At 36.8% G+C, this 20,280-nt stretch overlaps 1 protein-coding gene across 2 annotated transcripts in view; it reads left to right on the forward strand.

Annotated features, from left to right (window-relative positions):
• Mesk2 (misexpression suppressor of KSR 2) overlaps positions 1-20,280 on the forward strand; it is a 122,814-nt gene that overhangs the window by 10,739 nt on the left and 91,795 nt on the right. The window contains exon 1 of one of the 2 annotated variants that reach the window (XM_071999699.1): positions 3,923-4,175. The exons of the other annotated variant lie outside the window; for it this stretch is intronic. Within the exon in view, the coding sequence (XP_071855800.1) occupies positions 4,138-4,175 (38 nt within the window). The 5' untranslated portion in view covers positions 3,923-4,137. Of the gene's footprint in view, positions 1-3,922; positions 4,176-20,280 lie in introns of those variants that run through there. 2 annotated transcript variants of the gene reach the window in all.

The following is a 20,280-nucleotide window of genomic DNA, read 5'->3' on the forward strand; positions in this document are numbered from 1 at the left end:
CCTGGAGCGATAAGCCCTGGATCTACATAACTCAGCTCGTGGATTATACAGCGACGCAACGGTGCCGGTGCGAATTGAACGAACGATCGAGAAACAAACATGGAACCGGTTCATTTAATCCGGCGCGAACGCAACCCGCTTAACTTGAAAATTTCTGTGCCCGTTATGACGCGGAAGCGCGGCAAATTAATTGCCTACCCGCGACAGACACTCCGTATTGTTCCAGGGAAATTTCTATGGTGCGCAAACCCAAATTATTTATTTCGCATTAAACTTAGAATTGTGGTCTTAGCCGTAGGACGAAGTAAATCAAACGAGTCTACCTACGGTGTATGGTAGATTTTGTTACGTAAAGAACGAGAATAAATTTCCGATGTTTTCGTGCGTGCACTGAATTTAAAATGCAAAGTAAACGGTACATGAAACACGAAACCGTGAGGGCGGAGGAAAGGAAGACACGAAATATATTATAGTTTATCTGGAATATATAGAAAATTAATTGCATAGAATGATTTTTTTTTGATATTATTTTGCTCTTTTAACTTTTTATGTTCCACCGGCATGATACCGATAACATGAAACTGTTTCTTACATTGTTCTCATGAGATAAGAAATGGAAGGGAGTAGAGAATTATCGTATAGATAAATTTACAAATATTTATTTTATTTTTGCAGCAAAATTCTTTGTTTCGACTACTTTCACTTTAAAAACGTGCTGGATTTGCTGACCGATCTTATTCTAAAAATCTTCAAAGTGCAAATATTTTATAGTTATACTATGTTTTCTCATAAAAGATTAACGTACATTAAAAATCATCGAATTACACGATACGATGTATAATTTGTAATTTTGTTCGTAATTTAAAAACATCGAAATACATGGCGTTTTGCGAATCTTGTCACAATTGGATCAACAGATTCCGTTTCCTCGTATTCTTTCCGCGCATAAGGTATCCGCTTTGCAAATTACACGGCAAACAGATTCTGAAAGAGCGCTGTTATCATTTATTTTCTTGTCGTTAGAGAGGCGGGAGGCGGCATTAGGCAAATAATAACGGTTCGCAGGCCATTGCTCCTCTCTCCTTGAATCTCCGCAGACAGTTAAGGCCGTATCGCTGGAGCGAATTCTCGGGGCAAAGGAATTTTCGTATTCGCGTCACGTCGCCGTTTCTATACGTACCTACCTGCTGCATACCGTTCGATTTAGTGCGGTACCAGTGTTGTCCCGCCGTTGTTCTGCCGCTATCGATATATTAAAGCAAACACAAATAGATCGATTTGTTCTATTTATTACGAATACCGAGCATCAACGCAGGTGAAATTTGAAAAATTTATTAAAATTCTAACACGCGATATACCTGAAACGTCGAAAAAAAACAATGCGATTTTATTATTATTTATCGTGTCGGCACGAGCAAAAATATGTATTTCAAACGACAAGTGTCTAAATTTCGATATCAAATATTAAAACGCTTCCTCTTCGTCGTGATAGGAATTACCTTAATTGCGTCGATAAATTTCTAAAGTATCTCGATAAATAATTTAAATTTCAATTTGTATATTATAATTATATGGATCGAGATAATCGACGATTAACATGGTATGTTGCTTAAAAGCAAAATAATATTATGTATACGAATTGGTAATTATAAGCCAGATCAAACGAAAGAACACTGAACATGCATCGAAAAACGCCGATGAAATTGAAATTTAGAGAAATCCCCTTATGTAGGTACGCTCGTGCTTTGAAAGTAATACGACTGAAAGCATGCAGGAATTACGTCTTTGAACGTAGCAAGATCTTTCTTCGTTGATTAAATTTACGAATAAGAAAAATTGCTCGTAAAACAGAGTGGAGCACGTCCTTGTCATCTGCAAATTATAAATTTAAAGAATCGCATAAAGAACTTTCTCTTTCTAATAATAATGTTAATAGATTCTCTATTTCTCATAGATCCAGTTACGTTTTTACATGATTTGATGAACGTATCTTCCCAATTATTCTCGTTGCGCGTCTATCGAGTGCAGCGAATTCGATGTTGCGTAGCTTGTTTGATCGGTTTGGTTCGATTCGTAGCGCGTGGCAGTTATTCTTGTCTGTATTCTGTCAGATTAGCTCGCTCATATCTATGCCATGCTTGCTAGTACCACCGTTATATATTACTACGTGTCTTATGCTTATGAATCACATTTGTCTATTTTCTGTGACTCTGTGTCTCCCTATTTCACGTTGCACTTTATTTCATTCCGTTTGCTCAAAATGCTATCTGTGAAGTTGATACCTGCCTAGATCCGAGGGTGAAACAGAATTAATCTACTGAACTAAGTTTCGAATTCAATCTCAAAGGCCTTGAACATTGCACGAGATAATCAAACTTGTTATCTCACTGTTGATCTTTGATATAGCAATGAAAAAATGAGAAGATATTGTACACTTTAGGCCTGATAAAGAAAGATATTAGCACATCTGCAGGAAACTTGAAATAAATTCGACGGCGAATCCTACAACTGAAATCTGAATCTCGCTTGTGGAATCATTTACAAAATCCGTGGAACCGAATGACTTTGGCCGGCAACGCTTCATTTAATTTACAAAAGGAGACGCGAAGTTTTATATTTTGTTTCTTTCACAACAGCTTTCACAAAAAGTTTCTACGAAAGTAAAAGAAATAAACTGTTGGATTCATCCGAGAGAAAAGAAACGCTGGAAAGACAACGCCGCGATAATCCACGGTGTTCGCCATTTAATAGCCGATTTTCCGATATCACAGTGATCGATATTACCTGTATTTGAAAATGAAACGGCTATACATAGGAGAATGGCCGCGGAAGCCTGATCTCACGAACGCTTAAGCGGCAAATGGTTCGAGCTTAATAGCGGCTCGTTTCCAGTGGGCACTGGTAGTTGGTTAAACGCGCGTAGTTTCGACAGGAAAGCTCGAAAGCAGGAGCGTACGTTACGCGAGCTTCAACCACTTTGAATGCCGGAGATAACTAAACTGGGGTACTCTTGTCCGCGGATGAGTTCGGGGTTAAGGGAAATACCGCGGGCTGCGGTGTGCTCGATTGTTCATCCCAAGGTTCTATCGCGTTACGCATTACATATATTAACAATTAGTTAGATACACATAGACTACACCCCTGAGTTACATTACTAGTTACCTTTCCTTTCTGGCAGTCGGTATGATAAAACGTTTCTTGGTAATGTGGAACGCGAAACGCTCAAGATAGAATCGATTCTAAGCAAATACAAACTCAGCTTTACGGTTGCCTTTGGATAATTTCAACCCTTCCAAAACTCGATTGTTTTCGGAAAGTGAAAAAAAAATTTGTTTCGAGCAATTGTCAGAAATAGAAACACGTCTTTTGACGACTTTCACGTTGCATGATTTTATAAAGAAGATATGATACAGTAAAATTTGAGATCAGTTTTATCGAAAAGAAATATACCTGTTATTTAGCGAATGAACAACTTTAGAAGCACGATCGAGCGTGGTAAGGTCAATATAATTTTCTGTAACTGAAATTTTGCTTCTAGACGAAGGAATCAAATACACAGTTTGACTTTCTAATTAGAATAAGACGTGCTCTATAGATTTCTTCGTTATCACGAACTACTGCACTGAAGATACTACGTTTAAGAAATACTTCTAAAGATAGTATTAAAATTTATAAAATCAGCACGAAAGAGCTACGTACTACTCGTATTCGCGATAAATCTAATTCATAGAAGAAACAGTTCTTCAGTATCTTACTCACCAATCGCGTCAAATGTTATCAAAATATTGCTTTCTCTGTTGCGGCAAACGCGTTCGTCGCACTTTTGCAACGTCGTTAGCAACAGGCTTATGGACTTTATCATCGTCTAAAGTCGACGTTGTCAACATGTTGACAACTGTTAAGCGTCTGCGGCGGACAGTGCCAGACTCAGTCGTGCTACGCGATATTCAAAGGTGTCAACGATACGCGTGCCGTTGACATACTTTCGCTTGATCGATACATCTCGTCGAAAATTTACCAGTTTTATCGTATACAGCTTGATCGATCAGTTTCTTCTTTGCCTATACGCAACAATTTCAACGACGAATTCTACGAATATTCAAGAAGCTGGTCGTTAAACGCAACGCTCTGGGCAATATGGACGACTACTCGATTACTAGAATTTCCAACAACAGGTACGTTATCCCGAGAAACGACTCGAGGAACTGATTCGTCACGATTGCAGCGCGGTTATAGTCGAGATTTGCTCCTTGGTGAGAATGTTTCGGGCCCTTCGGGGCAAAACAATTCCAGACTGAATTTGCAAATGATGCTTCTCGCGGAAGTTTATGGCTGAAGACGCTTTCCTGTGTAACGACTTAAAAACTAGCGATATTAGTAAACCGAATCACAAGTTAGCGGAATTATAAATTTTTCTTTCACGGTTTCGATATGACTCTGGAAAGGTACGATTGACCTGCTAAATACAGGCCAAGCACAATTCTCACTGAAATAATTTCCAATACGAGATGACGATATTTATATCGTCAATAATAACAATTTTAATATTCACGGTACCATTTAGAAAATAACGAGCAATATTAATATTATATTTGGAATTAACACAGTTCTGAAAGTCATATTTCGAATTGTTTGCCACTTCCATTCAACGAGCTAAGCGTTCGAATATTTATGGAAATTAATTTGGTAGTACAGGTATGTTTTTGTGATTGGAATCATCTGTAGAAGGATAACGCGTGATATGAGTGATCGTATACTACTCGATCTCAGGGAAATCGTGTTAAATAAACTTGAACTTCAAAAATAGGATATGAATGGGACGCAAGCTAAATATGATTGATGGTTTAAAGTTGCATAAATCATAATCGAAATTCTTAAATAATAGAAAATGCAGGTGGACTATATACAAACTCAAACTTTTATAAACACAATTGAAATAAAAGAAATAACGATATATGATAATTAAGAATAATACTATCTAAATGATAAACAAATGACCAATTCAGCAACCTAAATATATGAATGTTTCATCTATTAAATATTGTTATGAGTACTACATTTCGAATATTTCACGTATTTTGGCATATTCTGAACATACTGTGTATTTTTGCGTTTATCCACTTCTCGTAAATGCATAAGCATCCGGCTCTAATTACGACAAATATTTCCTTTGTTTTCTATTCTTTCATTTTCAATTTTCTTTTTTTTATTCGATAACAAACTTATATAAGATTCCTTTATCCGTCAAATTTATTATATTTAATTAGTACCGAAAGGGAGCTATTACTTTTGCGAGACTCAAAGTTCGGAACAGTGCATGGTCTTTGGCAATCTCTTTGATGAATAGGTGAAAATTAGAATGCCAGATCGAGGCAGAACAGCTCTTATGGAAATGACCAAAGGATCATATCGATCCATTGTAATTCTTGAGAGAGCGCGCGAGCTTTGAAATTTGTGCGGTGCCCCGCGGGAATGCGGATCTATTTGGATCGCTAATTTCGCCAGTTAATTTTAGGGAGGCTAACCATAGTAATGGAGTTTGCGGTGTGGGCCAAGCTTCTCATCCGTTATCGATAACGTCGATGGCTGAACTCCGTGTACCGGATGTCAGAGGGAATTGGACGTGTACCGAACACGTTTGAAATTCCTACAGAAAGTACGGAGTACCGTTTGGCATTCCTACCCCAAACAATCGGCTACTTCCGACTCGGTCAAGAGATCCTGAACCTTTCGGCGCCAAGAACATGCGTTTCTCCGTAACTCAACCGCAATCGAAGGTTGGTTCATTTCCTGCCTAGATTAATTCGCATTTGCTCACGATTACTGTGACTAGTGGTACCGCGCCGGGTCAAACGATCGAATCACCTTGCTGGAATATGTAATTGTACAATGTTGGCCGATTTGCTCGCGCGCATAATATGTGTTGCAATTTTAGAAAATTCAGAGCAAAATCTGCGCGAATGGTAGAACAATTCTTAAATGCAGCTCGTTGATTCTATACCGATACTCTGACCAACTTTCTCCACTTTTTTCCGGCATTCCCTATTGTGGGTCAGGTCACTCGTAACATCATAGCCTCTGGAACTCTGTCTTTTTTCCTTTTGTATTCATGCCTTTACCTGAATTTTAATCTTGAACTTTTGACACGTTGTTATCTACGGTATAGTTATAAATCACTTGTTATGAACCGTGATCAATGTATTCAAACATACTTTTGATTTAAATTTCAGCAATCTAATAATTGTACAAGTATCTGTATTACACATATACGAATATTTAACTCTTAAAAGCTATAGTCAAAGAAAATCACGTTTAATCCATCATGTTTATTCTAGATATCAATAAAATCAAGCAAACGCAATTAAATGTTCTATTGTTACTCGATATTCGATTTTCTGTAGAAAATATATAGTTATAGTATGGATGTATGTCGGTAGTATTATTACGAAACAATAGTATGACCACAAAATGGAGCGGAAATTGCTTCCATGATAACTTTTAAGGATGAAATTTATCGCTTTCAAAAAAGGGAAAATTATTTTACATATAAATGTGAAAAATTTCTAAATTGTAATTTAGAATCCACATTAATCGAATGATAAAGCTTCGGGTCACATTAAAAATAAGCTGAAAATTCTATTATACCCTGACGATATATGAAATGAATATCAACATTCTCACCCTGCGAACAATAAAGAAACGAATGATAATCACGCTTGAAATTCGTTGCGTTCCCATTGTTTTTCATACGAACGGACTAATCACGCGATGGACGTTTGAAAACAGAACTCGCATATTGCACGGGCGGAATAAACGAACGATTCGGGCTGCGAAATTAAAATCTTTTCCCGAATTCCTTTCTCGACTCCCGGTCCGTGGAATCGCGTAATGAGCTTTTTGTTGCGTCCCGCGTTATTACAAAGTCGAAAATAATCACGAGAAATAGCGGAATTCGTAATATCACGAACGACAATCGGCCATGTCGGTCTCGAATCCCTCTTTTTCGTAGTTGGTTTTTAAACAAGGTTGTTGTCATTTTTTTTTTCTTCCCAACGTGCTATTTACTTTGGAAAAGAATTTTTACGAACTGAAAAAATTATTCCGATAGATAAAAAAAAAAAAAAAAAGGAAGTGGAACAAAGAACACAACGAATAAAAAACAGGATCGTTTAGTATCTCTTGTCGTTCTGTTCGTTTCGATGCATCCCAGAAACCTGTGTGAACGTACTCGGTACCGTTGTGAACATGATCACGTCTAGGTAGACAACAAAAGCTACTTGAATAGATCTCTGCTCTGCCAACGATTCTTCTTGCTATATTTCTCGTGAAAAACGCGCGTGGAAATAAGCCACGCTTACCGGACGTGATAATTCCACCAAGCAGAGATACGCGCACGATTTTTTACTTGGCCGCTAGAGTGATTAATGAATCTGCCCGCGAGATCATATCTTTTCAGTCGGTTCACCGTGGCTGAAACAGCGACCGCGTTCGAGCGAATTCGTTGCCCCCAAAATGAACTTGGAACTCGAATTGTACGATACGTTCATGCGTGTTGGTTTCAGTTATACATATTTAAATTCTGTGATTTTTTTCGATTGCGCCACGATTATTGCGGTTGCATAAAAGATTTCTTAATTTAACATTTAAAATTTCAAATAAAGAATTAAAGACTTACAATTAACGATTTGGAATTATAACATTAAGATTTTAGATGGCGAGTCTATAAATATATTAGTGAGATTACTAAATGTAAATTGCTACTTCGTAGTGATGGAATCAACTTTTCATCGTTCGATTTAAAATTTGGATGTAGCCATAATCTGTATGAGTTTATTGAACTCTTCCTCGACCTAGAATCGGTTTAAACCCAAATTACGAAAGTCGTTCCACCTTTGCTCTGGAAATTTCTGTTTTAAGAAAATCAAAGTGGCACAAAAAACAGTTCTTCTCGAAGTAGGTTAATTTTAGCCTGACACATTATCATTATCAGCCAATTTTAAGGATATAGACAGACAGCTTCCTTGAAATTGCCAATCTACGAATGAAATAATAATTACCAATACGTTATAAATATCAAAATATTGTAAAATATCTTCCTGTGGAAAAAGCGAATTAAAAGTAGAAGATTAAAAACATTCATATTAATACAAAATATCTTACTATTGCGTCAAATTATCTTGTTTAAAAAAAGGAAGGAAATCAATTGGTTAAATTCGTAACAAAGTAAAATCAGATAGTGTTTCATTAGTCGACGATACTGTTTGTTGTTTCGCTAATTTAATGGTCCTTATACGATATACGTTAATTGCATTAGCCGTGCGATATCGTTCGAACGAGTTTCGTCAATTAAAAGCATTAGATTTCGATTAGCAACAGCGACTCTCCTCGTTGCTTTTCAGCGATTTCATCCCGTTATGATACAACGCTTTTTCGTCCTTTTTCACCATCGATCTAGTTTGTACGACGAAAGGCCTTTGAACGTTTCAGTATCGAACATTGCGAAATAATTTCCTGCTTGACTGCACACTTTGATAGTTCGTCGTGTAATCTTCAGCACGTAAGTCGTTGCATCAAAAATCCTTTGAATGCTATGTTAAATCGATTAGTTCAAGCGAGAGTCTGTATCATCTGCCATGCTTTATTTATCATCCACTTACTATATATATGCCTTTAAACATTTAGGATAAAATTCGTGCACGACCGGCGCTAAATTCTGAATATTAAATTATTTCGCAATTTTTGTAGAATGGCTTTTGTAGAATGGAATTCCGATAGAATGTAGAATACAATTTGAATGTTCACTCTAATCACTGTTATGTATGCAAGTATTATAATTACATGGTGTTGGAAATTTATTTGTTTACGAGTCATTAATTTTATGTATCGGGGACGAAGTTGTGGATTTAGAAACTGTAATTTAGAAACTAATTTAGACACACATTACAGTGTACATGATGTTATTGCGGTGCCTACCTATATTAATTATATTATCGCGATATCAGTAAATTAATATAATACACGCCACTGAATTCGTATTACTGTGCAGTTTAAAAACATGGTAATAAAAATATGCGTCCTTATTTATAAAGTCGCAAAGTCCTGTTTTTATACAAAAATAATTGAAATTTCTTTTACGTCAGCAAATTTTGCTTGTTTGTTCATCTAAACATTAAATAAATTATTTAATTAGAATTACGAATCTTACGTATATAAATATATCTACTGTACATACTGTGGCACGTATGTAACACATAATAAGTCAAATACCTCGCTTGAGATTAGAAAGCCTCACGAGTAGACTAGACGTTTAAGGATGAGATGAGAGTACTTAGTACACAGGCCGGATTCGAAATGCGACAAGAATAACGGTTCTTCAAGGCTGAAGAGAGGAGTATCCGAAAGGTTGATGACTCGTTGAAATCGTCTAGAACACGGTATACCACTCGATCTACAGCCATTAAGTTCTATTTGGTTAGCGTGATCCATCCAAGTACCACGGTTCCCGGGTACCATTCGAAATGCATGTTCGCGTGACGACAATCTCTTTTTCTAACGACAAGATACGAGCGAGTTTCGTTGGATTTAAATGGGAACGTTTTGTTGAAACTCTCTTCGACGAAGCTTTGATATCGCGAGCGGAAATCGAGAGAGTGTTGTCTATTTTAATGAAAGATGATCGACGACGAGGCTCCCTTCGCGTCACGATCTCTCGAAACTGCATCCGCAACGTACGTAGAAAGTTCTTCAGAGGTCAACTTTCACCGTCCGAAACCTGTTCCGCTAAAGAAGATGCGCCACGATGGAAAAGATTTCCAGTTGCATTCTTGGAAATTGTACGTTCGAGAAAATGTAGTGACGTATTTATACTTGTTTAAGCGCATTTATCATTGGATGAGTTAGAAATCGAAAGGTTGCACAGGTTGTTTGCTTCGTCAGAGTGTGTTCGCTTTAACGGTGGAATTAGTAAGATTGAAATTTTTATTAGATATTTCCACAACGTCGTCCGAATGCCTTCTACCTATAATAAATATGTATTAGTGACGAGTATCTAAATAGGAAAAATGCTAGAATATGACTTGAAAAGCCTATTTCAGCATGTGAAAATATAAGACTATAACACTCAGCGGACAAGATCGATGATCATCTTGTTACGCTTCCCACTATCCAATCTTGTGTCTAATTCGCGCATAAAATTCTATTTAAACTACGCGTGCGATGTATTTCTCATAGAAACCGAGTCTTTCAATTTGTTTCGGTCTGTAAAGAAAGCAAGGGAATTCTCTTCTATAACTAATTGTTCTATTGAAGTACTTTCGGTGCAAGATTTCTAATATATCGTGTATGGCCTCGTTATCTATACCTATAACCACTTTTACTGTTTCATAGCGTATAATCTATTGTATCGTACATGGTACGTAGATACTACATTTAATGCGCATTAATGCCATCAAGATTTGCTTGCAAGTGTAAGGTAATTATTTTAAGCAAAGATAAATGGATGATAATAGACAAAATGTGTAAGAAATGATATTTAATTCATAGCTGAGGTATGTAATTTTGTAATGTAACGAAAAAGAACGCGATCTTCTGTGTTTCTGTGAGTTTTCAAGTTTCACAGAAACGATATTCTAGATGGTTTTGCCGACGATAAACTACGTCATTGTAGAAGCGCTGTATCGAAAGATGCACTTAGCTCCTTTCACCATAAGGTTCTTCGAAACTACCAGTCGCATCACACACGAGAAATATATTTCTAAATTGGTCGAAGAACATCAATTTATTTAACAACGTAAAATTTGTCAAAAAATATTGTATTTTGTCCTTAACTATATGACAAATCGGAATTAGATATTTTATGCTACTTACTATACCAAGATGATAGACACAGATACAGATGTGATAAAATATATTCCTTGATATTCTACTATCTTTTATTAATTTAATATCTCAAAAGTGTATACGATACCAACAGTTTCAAGCTTCAACAGGATTCACAAAACAACACAAAGAACAGGTAAAAGCGAGTAACGAAACATTTTCAAATTCCTCTCGATCTCTTCCAAAGCTTTATACTACGTGTTTTGTACAAAGCAAACACGTTTGTTTTTATTTTTATAACAGTTACAATTGGCAACCGGACCGATTTATAGGAATTTGGATTTAAAACAAATAAAATACGGATCTCTCTCCATATATCGAAGAACCATGAACACGCTCGTACATAAATATTTTTTCCCAGTCAATTTTTTAAAAATCTCCATCGATTTCATATAAACTTCCATTACACCGACATCTTTAACAAACTGCAGTAATTCCATTCTTCCCACTTTAAAAAATATCAATTTAAAATTGAACAATGTTTCGAAGAAATACGATCATAATAATTAATAAGTCTAAGAATAATTGCGAATCGTGCAAGATTAATTATCGCGCTGACAAACATTACACATAAATATCTCTTTCCCAGTCAGTTTTCCAAAATCTTTATCGATTTTATACAAACTTCCTTAATAAAATGTAATAACTCTAATTTTCCCTGTTTAAAAAATATCGATACACTTATGCACACAAATATATGTTCTTCAAACATGTTGCAACGAAATACGATCGCATAAATAAATAAGCGTGAGAGTCATCGCGAATCGTACGGGATTAATTAGCGTCCTGGCGATTGCCAGATACTCGTTAGCAAGCTTCGAATCCGCGAACCACGAACCACATGGATCGGCGTAATTAGGTGATGCGTTCAGTCGCATTTCGATACTCGCGTCGTATCTGCTCGTATTTTTCCATAGATTTTCACGTTCTTGACACAAGGGTGTCCCTTTAGCCAATAGGTGATATTGAAATATAGGTAAAAGGAATCAAAGACAGGTGCGCGCCACTGACGAGAACATCAAGTGGTCGTATGGTCGCGGCTTTTCCAGCGACAAAAATCCTCGCTCCCATTCGTTCGTTCGCTTCTCTCCCCCTCGCTTTCTTTCTTTTTTTCATTTCCCACATACTCGTCGCGTATTTCAACGTTTTCATCGATGTCAATCATGATCGCGGAACGACAGACAGCTCGTAATCATCGGGCCTGCCATAAACTGGTTAGAGGGACGCTTTTAAAATCCAATTCGACCGAAATATTATTTACAGCGTCGTGTCTTGCCGCTTCTGTTTTGTCGCTGTTCGAGCACCAGAGATTCGTAGGCCGACTAGAAGGTAAATATTTACGCGCGAAATGAAATGCAAATTTTCATTCGCGACGGGCCACGCTTCATCGCCGGCTTATTTGTTCCAAGAAGAACAAAATTTCGTCGATTCGCCCCTGTGATATTTATTACGACGACCCAGCGAACTGATGCGCCACGACTTGACAAAATAACGATTGCATATTCGAACGTCAATTGCACCTGGCAATTCGATGTCGCTAACGTTACGCACTGCTGCGTCTATTTTATTGTTCGTTTCATATTTTTCTTTCCATTTTCCATTCTCTTTCGTTGTGTGGATGATGGGCTTCGAACGAGTACTGTACAACGAGAACACATACGAGGATTATCAGTGTTATGGAAAGAAGCGAGCGCATCGATTAAACAATCCTTTCTATCGACATGGATGTAATTTCATGGGCGGCGTTCATTAATTCGAATGGTATCCCGTTAACCCCTTTATGTTCCTATCGTTTTCCTGTTAAAGAACTACCGAGCTCTGCGTATTTCGCCTTCGTATGGAATTTTCAGGAAATACTTGATAACGGATAGCTGCGCGAATGTTCGGCAATAACGAGGCACGTAATTTCTTGTTTTGTCGTGTTAACAAGTACAGAATGTGTTAGGGAAAAAGGAAATAATATAAAATGTATGTAAAAATTAACCGAACACACGAGAATTGAAACAACCCGTGAGCCGCTAAAATGCGATAAAACTTAATTTTTGGTTACAAATGTCCCCTTTATTTACTCGTCAACTTCACTGGTATATTACGACGATTACACTGCGATAAATGATGTAAATATTCATTATTTAAATAGTCATAAAATTCGAGTTAATAACTTGGCGATATGAAAAACAAATATTTATTAATTTTCATGAACTGAGAAGACTGGGAATCAATATTGAATTGCGGCGAAGGTATCAAAACTGGTTTGTTGCCCGAGTTTACATTGGAAACACACACGCACGGTATTAGAGCACATTGCTTCGTTCCCATATTGAACGAATAGACAGCTAATCAACATTAAATACATCAAAGTACTGACGTCAGTGATTGAAATTATGATAGTGGTTCTATGTTAACGGTCTATTAATTTGACAACGATATGGACAGCGTATTAAATACTTCTTCGATTGAAAACGATTTAATAGACACGAAAGTGTCATATCGTCGTTATTGACGTTTAAACGTATACGATAAAATGGTATTAAATTTTTGCTTTCAATTTCGTATATATATTAGGTTGTCCGAAAAATGTCTTTCTTTCGCAAACGTATCTTTTACAACAGTGCACCTTCGTACAAACGTGAAACCAAGTTTGTGAAATATCGCGGTGTTTATCTCAACGGAACAAAATGGATCGTACGTAATTCGACAAAATAATATAAAAGAAAAAACGTTGTTCGTCTATTATTTCCTCATAAAAGGAAAGAAACTTTTCTGACAACCTAATATATAGGCACATAAATTTACATGAGTGAAACATCCATCCTGCGCAAACAGTCGGTCAATAATAAGCATCTATTAAAGAAAAACCAAAGATACAGTTTTCAGAAAACTAACCTGAAACCTGTTAATGGAACAAATATTCTCATCGCGTCGTTCTATCTGTCTAATAAGTAGTTAGGACAATTAGAATCGTCAGGGCATGCCGGCAGAAACGATGTGAGAGTTTTTTGCGTATCATAGTAGACCGGGATGCGGACAATAATGCGATTTCTCAGCTCTCTCCACCTGCTTTTTCGAGGGGTCAGTGATCTACAATCATATACTTATACGAGGCCAGCCCGCATGTGTGCACGCGCTATGCAAACGTGCCGTTACTCTGGGACCGTCGTTTTAAATCATAAATAATTTTCCCTCGTTTTGCCAATATTGTTCGCTGGCCGATGGAATTCACGAAGACTTGTAATATCGTAATTTTAACGTTTTCAAATGTATGTGAAGGAGAAAAAAGGGCAAAAAAGTGTGAGCTACAAAGCTTGGATCTAGTAATAAGTTCTTGCGCATTTCGACGAATGTTATAAAAATTGTTTGGAAAGAGCAAGAGGACATGTACCTGAATTTATTGGCGAAAAGTATATATTTATGAAACAACGGAATAAGTAAGTTACTCCTTGGTTAGATAGATTTTATATGAAAGTAATGATACTTGCAACGTGTTCTTTTAAAAAGAGCGTGAATGAACTTACTAACCAATCTAATATGATATTGCATATTATTGATACATAGGTTTGTGTAATTTTCAGAAGTATAGAAATTTCACTTTTTTTCGTGATTATTTGGTGACTTAATCAATTACCTATCTTGCAACATTATTTACAGGTTGCCTGCAATGTTCCTATAGTTTCTGCGTTTCTTACTGGAAAAATTCAATGAAAGTATATGGATATTGTATGGTAATAAATTAATTTCTATACGAGTGTCTACGTGTCGAATAATAATTTTGAAATAATTGGAATAATTAGCTAAGAAATATTTGCTATTTATTACTATCAACTATTTATTGGTATAATAGTTAGATGACATTTTTCTACGGCAATTGAATTCCATGGCCAGGTATTATTATATAAATACTACATACAAATTCTCGCATTTAATACGAAATGAAAACCGCGCAAACTTATGTGCCAACCTAATACAGAATTAGGAAAGAAAGAAAATAAGGAAGGGAAATGTTACGAACGACGATTTAGCTTGAAATTGGACAAATATTTGGGAATGTTATTAAAAGGTGAATGAAACTCTGTGTGGATAGAGAAAGGGGCGATGGGAAAGCCGGGCCAACGGACAAAGCACGATTTCAAACTTTTTTTTAATCAAAAAACTTTCAGACGACGTCGAGCAACGATGACGGTTTAATTGCATGCGATGCAACGGCAAGTTCCGGTGAACAATAAAATGGAGAAAACGCGATATGTGAATGAAGATTTTTTTATTAAAAACCGGATGAGTCGGGCCCGGTTCTGTGAAACTGTTCCCAGACGCGTGTGCGAGGGAAAATACGTTGTTACGCGTCACCGCGAGATTTTTGCGGAATAAAAAGCTTTAATAGCGCGTGCCGTGAAATTTGAATCTACGAGAACGGAGTATGACAAAAAAGTGGCGTATGCAGGTGAAAGTTTAAATAGAAATATAAAAAGTAGAAAGATCGTAGGAGGAAAGCAAATTGATACGAGACAGTAACAGTTCTATTGTATATTGATAATTAACGATAGTCTTATTAAAATAAATCAATATATTATCAATCTATTAGCTAGAACGCATGAATGTATAATACGTTGTATGAAACATGCTGTCTGAATTACGCAACATGATGTTTGAATTAACCTGCCGATTGTCATTTGAATGTACATGGGAATTATATATCATAACGTATTGTGCTGTTAATTACAAGAAATTATTTATCAGTATGTTCGTTAATTATGTTGTTTCAATTTATTGCCTTATTTTGAATGTCTCCGAAAATAATAACGTATTGTATACGCACTTACGTATATAATTATTATAGAGACAACTCCTGCTTTTATATTAGCTTAAATTACCACGGTGAAGATTAATCAAATATGACTTTGTAGTCATGATGAGCGAAGGTACGAAAATTTGTTAAAACTGTTTGTAAGGATTACAAGAGAGTTTGTTCCTATAATTCTCTAACTTAATTGTCATTAATACAATTTTCTACAAATTAAATGCAAAACTCAAAGAAGCTTCTAAACTCTAAAATTACACCCGAGAATCGCAACGAGAAATGTCAACGATATTGGATAGAAATGTAACAATTTCTTTCGACATCTATTCCTGTTTTCCAATCTTTCTTATAAAAGATCATCTCAAAATTTTTCCTTTAGTCTGCGTTATAATCGAAGCTCTATCATAGTCTAAAATAGGAAATATTCTCTCATACGAGAACAAAGTTATTCGTTTATACAGATAAGATATTTATGATTATTTGAAATAATCAAGATGCGAATATTTAAGCAAATTCGTCTTTTTGTAAATATAATTTACAAAATGGAGCTTAGATAGAAAACTCTTTTATCCATTAAATATTGTAAAAGGCACTGAACTTTGAAAAATTTTCTGCGTATTATACGTATTCTGTGCATTCGTATATCTTCTTCCACGAATACATAAGCAACGAATGAATGTATAGCAAATAATAAGTAAACGAAGGAGTGGAAAGATGTAACCCTCTCGCGACTCTGTCGAGAATAGCGCGTTAATAAACTGACTGCTCGGTGTTGTTAACGTCGTTCGGTGATGCCTGTCTGAGGCTACAGGAAGCGTAATTACATGTAAAATCGAACAATACGCGGATCGGCGAAGGTTCGGCTGGCGCCTCGATTATACGTTAACAGCGACGCGCATTTCCGAGGCAATTAAATGCGCGCCTAGCAAAGTGTCGTTAATATTAAATTAGATTTCGTGTCGCTCGGACACGCGTAAATTACCAGATTAAACTAAACGTTAAATTAACGCTAAATTAATTAATACGCGAGAAAGAGCCCGCGAACCGATTTCCGATGACGTCCTAATTAATTTGCGAAGTATGGGAACGTCGTTAAGAATCATACCAGGAGATATCGTAACGTGTCCTAATTGAATTGTCCTTTTCTTCTTCATACTACCTCTGAAATTGTAAATTATGTCCTTACAGTGACTTACGAAGACATTTTAATATTTATTATAGAAAAGTACTTACACTAACTAACTCTATCTTATCCTCGGTGATTTTTCGAAGATCGTTATTAACGTTTTGATCGTAGATCGGGTATCGTTCGTTGATTAATTCGTATCAAGCGAAGCACATAAAATCGTTTCATTTTTCAGATTCGTTTGACGTGTGTTACCGAGTACATTAAAGTATATCGGCATATTTTGTATCGTCATCAACACCGTTTCCATCGATTCCCATCTCACTAACTCTAAAAATAATCTCCCCCGGACGACTAACCCGAGAAAGGATACATAAAAGAAAAAAAAATAAGTACACATTTCACAAGTTCTAATGGACGCTCCGAAGCAGAGGAGCGAGGTCATTGCGTTAGAAAGAGGAATTCTATGTAAACCCGCGGGCGAAAGTGGTGCGACATCGAAGACGCTGTTCGGTCGGCGAGATTTATTTTCAATCGAGAAACGTCGCGATTCGTCGAAACGTACGAGTTGCCGTGTCCGTGACGGTTTGCCGGGCTGTGTTGTCAAAAGCCGCCGGTAGAATACGTGCTCGTGGCGAGAAAGAGCGGCACTCACCCACGTGGCCAATTTTCTTCCGACAATATTGACCTTCCCTGTACTCCGGATGGAGGACCAAAAATTCCTGCGGATTTCACGTCGCCCGGAGACGGAACAATGTAGATACCGGACGAGTGGCTAATCCGGGATGTTCGACGCGAAGACTCGATTACACTGCGGATTTATCGAAGGCATTGAGTGCTCTAAGCCCCCGGACGACGCTCCGAGGAAATCGAGATTTATATTCCGGTCGCGAGCGACCTCCACTGTCCGGGAAAAAATTCTTTCGCTGCTGCACCACAACCAGACTCTCTTTCCCTTCCCTCTGTCTCGCTATTTTCTTTTCATCGGAAAAAATTAAGAATTATACGCGTTTCCGCGCGCACGATAGCGGAAATACACGCTGATTTACTGGAAGAAAGATTTCCGTTGTTTTGGCTGCGTAATGATACTCTGTTGGGGACTTGGCTCGTCGTCGAGGATTTTCAGTACGATAAAGTGAAACAGAATTCAGGAGACAAATTACTGTGAAAGTAGATCTCGATGAGACAGAAATAGGGAATAAGTTGCGAATAACGCAGAGTTGAGGTATATTAACTACTTCGCTCTGAATTAAAGCGATAATACGCTGCAATAACCACATCGTAAAGTTATTAAATTGAACACAAATATACAGTATTAATAAAATTTGGGAATCAATCGAACGTCCATTCGTACATAACGATATTAATTTGTCTATATATAATGCTCTTTCTGTTTCTCTCTCTCTCTCTCTCTCCCTCCCTCCCTTTTTCGTAAGAAAATTATCTTTCCATTCCTATTAAAAGCTCATCTTAGTGCGCAAACTCTCAAAGACGTTCAACTCCGTTCGTGCGAAAGATAAGGAAATTATTTTCGGTCGATGCAGATTGCCCTGTAATACGGAAGTTGGAAGGCAAGGACGGATGCAAAGGGCCACGTCGGTCAATAAACTGAATTAAAATAGCTCCGGAAATTACACATCCGAGGATGTCCGACGATGAAACGTTCTGTCCGTCTCGACGCAACGCAAACCTCGTAAGCCTACAATTTCTTGCTTATCTATTTGATGGGTAGACCTTGCTCGAACTTTACATTTCTAACATAGCCTTATCAAAGAGCGTTTATGACACTTAAATCAACCGGATTTCACGAGAAAGTATTTTCGAGAAGAATTCCTTATGACGATAAAAAGTATTTATAAGTACGTATAATTTCTATTCTTTCGTAAAATACAAGCGATAATGACCTCAACCTTGCCATTTATTATTAATTACATATTTATAGACGAGAGAAAGCAATGTGAAAATTAATTTCGACTTAAATTTTTTATGCTTCTAAAATTGTAAAGAGAGATATTTTTAAACAAGAATTCATGGTATATTTGTACCTGCGATAGAATGATATTAGCAGTCAAATTTCTTTCTATAGTCAATTTTCTTAATCGAAATAAATGTCCTGATAAGAAGCACTGATAATTACAATCAGAGGTAATTATATAGCAATTTATAAAGTAAACATAGTAAAATATATCATTAGTATGTTTATTAAGAGAAAATTCAAATTTATAATTCGCCGATTGCATAAGAAGATAGAAAGTACTACTTCTAATTATCGATACATCGCTAATTTATACACTTTGATGGAATTAAAAAATTGTCGTTACGAATCGCTAAAACTATCCGTATACCTATGAATAAGAGTGTACATATTTACAAACGCGTAATACTTTCAAGATTTTACAACCTTCCTATCTCCACACAAAATAACGACAGCGAAGCAATCTCGTAACCACATTCTCTAACAGCTACTAGTCACTCGGTCGTAATTCTAAATAAGTCGAACACGAATTCGTCGTTTCGTTAATCGCTTTCACGAATCGTTTTCCGCTCTATGTCGAACGACAGTGAGAGCGACCGGTGAAAGCTGTGCGTTGGCAAAAGTTCGAAAGCTCGATGGTAGCGCGATGTCATCGACCGCTTTCGCGGCAACCAAGTAAACGATGACACGGCGCTTTTCGACGGCAGCGTGAAGCAAGAAAGCGTCTACAATGAAAAATGATTCATCGGGGAGAAAGCTGATGTTTCATCGCGCGAGAAAAGGGTTGAACCGATTCGATCGGATTGGAACATAAATTATGGGATATCTATTACTGAGACGAATTAAAGACGAACTGCGATCGATTTATTTCGACCATTTATGAGATCGTTAAATCTCAATGCCGTAGAGTATATTTTGTTTACGATTTCGCGAAATAATATCGTAGACTCGCGAGAATAACACGATTAGGAAAAATACATTTTTAACGAAACTCGAATAAACAGATTGAAATAGAAAATTTATTAATAACTTAATCGTTTGACTATGAAAATATTTTGTCTGTTCGCTATAGCTTAGCTAATGTTTTACTATTACGATTTACTATTGTCAAAAATTAACGCGTTAACTATCACGAAAATATACAGTTTTCTCTGAAAATCGCGATAGGTGGAAACGTATTACCGCGTTAATATTTATTACGTCATAAAACGCGTTAAGTTTTGTAAAATATTATGTTGTATTTGCGCACTTTTTCTCTGCTTCTAGGAGGTTTCACTTTCATGACTTTCCACGACCGTGCATTCGTATCCTCTATTTGCATTTACCTTTCGAACTAAAGAGCAAGCGAAGCTGGCTTATTTACGCGTCAATAACCTCGAAGTAAACTTCTGAAGATTTCTTTGAAGGGTAAAGGTCTCGTTACGCGGCTAATGGGACTCACGACTGCGAGATTACTACAGGGCAACGGTTTTTGCAATTCCACAGAGGAAGAGTGCACCGTCTTCC

This window comes from Bombus fervidus, chromosome 1, assembly GCF_041682495.2.
Source record: "Bombus fervidus isolate BK054 chromosome 1, iyBomFerv1, whole genome shotgun sequence".
In the NCBI taxonomy this organism is placed as follows: Eukaryota; Metazoa; Arthropoda; class Insecta; order Hymenoptera; family Apidae; genus Bombus; species Bombus fervidus.